Below are 3,753 nucleotides of genomic sequence, written 5' to 3'. Positions count from 1 at the left end.
ATCTTGGTCATAGTCGGAACCGACGAGCATTCGGTAGTGATGTATCCTTGTTCATGTTGCACCTCGGTGACCACCTGTCGCATGACCGAGCGTTCGTGGCTTGAGCAACTTGAACATAGCCACTTCAGCGATTACATAGAAATCACTACACCACAAATCGCACATTTTGCCAAATTGCGCCTCGCCCGCGATCTCGGCTGGTGCCAGTCCACAACGCGAAACTTCCGCTGGTATCGCGTCTTGAGCCGTTTGTATCGTGTTGGTACGGTTTTGGCGTAGGCCAGTGCCTCCGCCACCTTGTCGTCAGAGCTTGTAGTCGTGTCGCTCATAGCCGCTTCGTCATCCGAGGACACTAAGTTAATAATCTGGCTAAGTGACAATCGTTTGAAAATTTCCTCGCGTTGACTCGATTGTTTGTTGTTGATTGCAGGTCTGTTGCCTCCGTTACGTCGATATCCGTAGCGCTGAACCTCGGCAAAAAAAACCAAATCGGGTTCAGGCTCTTCCAAACTGGACCTTCATGAATGAGAGCTCTCGGAAACAATTTCCTCGCGCATTTGACGAAGTGCCTCGTAAGTGACTTCGATAGAAGTTTGCACTGCACCTTGAAGGGCCATATTCAGCTCGCTGGACCGAGACGGAGCCGAAGGTCAGATGATACGTCCGTAGTTTTCGCCACTTCGTGGCTTCTGGGGAGAATTCGTTGCCAAACTGGTCTCCCACACGCTTTACCATCATGTCGGTAGGTAGGGAGTCTTCAGTGTCGACAGAGACCGGATACTCGACACCTTATGTGGCATCAACTCTCGTTACCACGCCAACGCGGTGTCCTCGTGCGTCGCCAGCCACGAATGCGCGGCAAAAATACTTATATCTATCCCCTGCACATAGGGTCTCCAGTTGGAGCTCCAAAGCGCTGACCCCACCATCGTCAACGTGCGTGTGCTGGACGCGCAATCAGCGGTAGCTGTAGGTGGCTGCCAGCCCCAGGAAGATACTGATGTGGTGTGGAGCATTTATGGCGGTTGTTGCCCGAACCACACGTCCACATTCAAGTAACATTGCATTTCGATTGCATGGTGACGCAACAGCGTCACAAGTGTCTGTACGCGCACAGGCGCACTCGAGAAGGGTCAGCTTGTCTGCACTGTCCGTGCATATTGTGGGAGATGGGTTATTGTGTTGGCCAGATTTCTACGTGTAATTATTATATTTCCTCCAACACGATACGCTCAACTTGTCGCATTAGTTTTTTTTTGTTATGTGGCATCCCGGTGGCATTCTAAGGAAATAGATAAAAATCTATTGTTGTTACTTTTTGATGATTGTAAAATACGAACCTAAAGTCCACTGAGGTGGCTATTAACCGTAGCACTGTTAGTATAGTTGGTGGTTCCCTATTCTGGCATACCGTCCAAGCCTTAAACCAGCAAAAAATATAGATCTGCGAATGTACTTATCCTAGTCATACGTATATTGTCAATAAAAAGTGAAAGCAAAGAAGTCCTATCATGAGCTTCTATCCTTGATTTGAAGATCCAGAACAGGCTGTTCGACAGCAAATCTGCACCAGAGCTTGTTGGTAGATAACGGTACATACAACAGTGCCAATTCGGAATCTGCTTCTCATAGAGTAGGAAAGACGCCGCAAATCTCGTTCAAGAGATTCGACCATGCATCTCCATCGCGTTTTGTTGATGACTGTGGTCTCCGTTCTGGCCAGTAGCAGTCCTCTTGTGGCGACGAAGGAGACCAGCGTTTCACTCTTGGATTATACTGCAGTCAAAGGCCATGATGCCATCAACAGGGGGAGAGCCCTGTGGGCCGCCAAGCATCCGACGAGATCGACAATGTCGCCGGTGAAGAACACTTGCCCGATGTAGAAGAAAGGGCTAATTCGATATCTACTTCTATAAGGGAGACTGCTGAGACCTTCGCTTTGTCGGTGAAGACTACGGTGTGGCTTGAACAATACAATTCTGTTGATTACGTCCAGGACAAGTTGGGTATGCATGGTTTGACAGGAATTGAACTAACGACGCACAAGAACTACAATTAATTGGTGAAGTACGTGACAAAATTGAAAGAAAACATCAAGTGGAAAAAGGTTCACAGAGACGTAAGCACATACACGGTGTGGAACGAATTGCATCTCAACCAAGACGTAAAGCTCAAACCACAGTCAAAAACGTGGGACGACATTTCAAACGATGATATTCTTGCTGAGCTCGTGAAGATCAAGCAGAAGGAAACGTTCGAGGACTACAGGGAATATGCTATTGCGTTTGACAGCTACAAAAGTAATCTGTTTGGCTCTGGATATTATCGACCTACTTTTTTTCGACAAGAACGCTACACCGTTGGAAAAGATGGCGAGAATTCAGATTTGGGTGGAAACAAAACGGATTTTCGGTACGTACAGAAATTCTTGGGTTGATGAACGCAAAGAAAGAGAAGCTCCAGAAGGACCGATTTTTCCAGTTCTATTTAAAGGAATTGGAGAAGGTACCATCAAGTGGTTAGAGCAGATTTCCTTTTTGGGTCACCCTAATATACTTATGAAACTCAACCAGATATTACTCGTATCGGCAATGCTGTCGCACTATCAATGGACTTGAGGTCATCACCTCCAACAGCAATGAACATTTCGTTGCACCATGAAGCGCACCCGATTCTATCACCGAAACAACGAATTTTATCATTGGATCATCTGTCTCAGTGAAAACATCTCCTCCTGAATCAAGAAAACATCGTTTCCTTCGGCGCTGGTGATAGAATCTCGCTATATTCGCACGCGAGGATGCTCTATGCGAATCCAACATGCGGTGCAACCGTAATAGGTTAGAATCGCTGTAAAAGCGCTTGTATACAGCAATCCCCTTCACTTTACGTTGTTTTCAAAGATTGGAGTAATGGTAGCCATTCATTTCTCTCTCCCTTATTCCTGTCATGGACACAACGAGGAATATGCGAATCGAAGTGCAGAGATATCAAAGATCATGCTCTGGTCGTTCGATGTTCAGTTGTTTTACAGCGTGAAGTTCGTCACGTTGTATGAAGCGCCCTTGTCTTAATAGGAAAAGCTTATACAGTCAGCTTCATCGGCAGCTTAGTCGACATTAATTTAAAGCCAAACCACCCCATTTACTACAAAAAAAAGGAATCTGTCCTTGCTGGACTCGGATTCAATGCGGAGGGAGACCTTCCGGAGACGGAACCACGCGAGCTCTACCGGGGATAGCCTCATAAATTGACTGAATCGTGTGACCCCTAATCTGATTATCGAATACCTTGTAAGCAGTGCTCTTACAATAAAAAAAATGAACTTCAGCGATGAGGTCCTCATACTCGACGAGATACTCGCAACCCGCCAGATTGAAGCGTTGGCTTGCGCAGCCGATCAGGGGAACCTTGAGCCGAGTAGCGATAGCCTTGTTCGTCGGGCAGTTGTCGCCGACGTCGAAGCGCAGCATCTCTCGGTTCTTTTCGTATACATCAAGAACGTTGTCGATCATTTCGATGTGATCATCGGCCGACTGCCCATCCTTAGCCATCGAAATAGACAGCAGAGGCTGTCTCCGCACGCCGTCGCGAACACTAACGCCGAAGATGCCAACAAAGTGGACTGTTCCGCAGGTCCATCCGTCGAACATCAAACCGAAGCTGTCCCCGAGAAGCTCAGCGTCGGCAGCACCCACTTTCGAGGTCACGTGACGCATGTGGCGAAGAAGCGTCTGGGATGACACGGGCTTA

The 3,753-nt window shown here is 47.5% G+C and overlaps 3 protein-coding genes across 3 annotated transcripts; 1 reads left to right on the top strand and 2 right to left on the bottom strand.

Annotated features, from left to right (window-relative positions):
* Window positions 1-51: 51 nt before the first annotated feature.
* Window positions 52-329, bottom strand: PPTG_21103 (hypothetical protein; the record flags this gene model as incomplete). The annotated part of the gene is made up of 2 exons (XM_008895556.1): window positions 52-74; window positions 164-329. The coding sequence occupies 2 exons, from the start codon at window positions 327-329 to the stop codon at window positions 52-54; spliced, it is 189 nt and encodes a 62-aa protein (XP_008893804.1).
* Window positions 330-736: 407 nt separating this feature from the next.
* Window positions 737-1,059, top strand: PPTG_21102 (hypothetical protein; the record flags this gene model as incomplete). Its single annotated transcript, XM_008895555.1, has 2 exons — window positions 737-742; window positions 901-1,059. 2 exons carry the CDS (start codon window positions 737-739, stop codon window positions 1,057-1,059), a joined length of 165 nt encoding a protein of 54 aa, XP_008893803.1.
* A 2,126-nt stretch (window positions 1,060-3,185) lies between these two features.
* On the bottom strand, window positions 3,186-3,719 carry PPTG_01731 (hypothetical protein; the record flags this gene model as incomplete). The annotated part of the gene is made up of 1 exon (XM_008895115.1): window positions 3,186-3,719. The coding sequence occupies one exon, from the start codon at window positions 3,717-3,719 to the stop codon at window positions 3,186-3,188; it is 534 nt and encodes a 177-aa protein (XP_008893363.1).
* Window positions 3,720-3,753: the final 34 nt, after the last annotated feature.

Source organism: Phytophthora parasitica (assembly GCF_000247585.1).
Source record: "Phytophthora parasitica INRA-310 unplaced genomic scaffold supercont2.3, whole genome shotgun sequence".
In the NCBI taxonomy this organism is placed as follows: Eukaryota; Oomycota; class Peronosporomycetes; order Peronosporales; family Peronosporaceae; genus Phytophthora; species Phytophthora nicotianae.
This window is presented reverse-complemented; position numbering and strand designations above follow the sequence as displayed.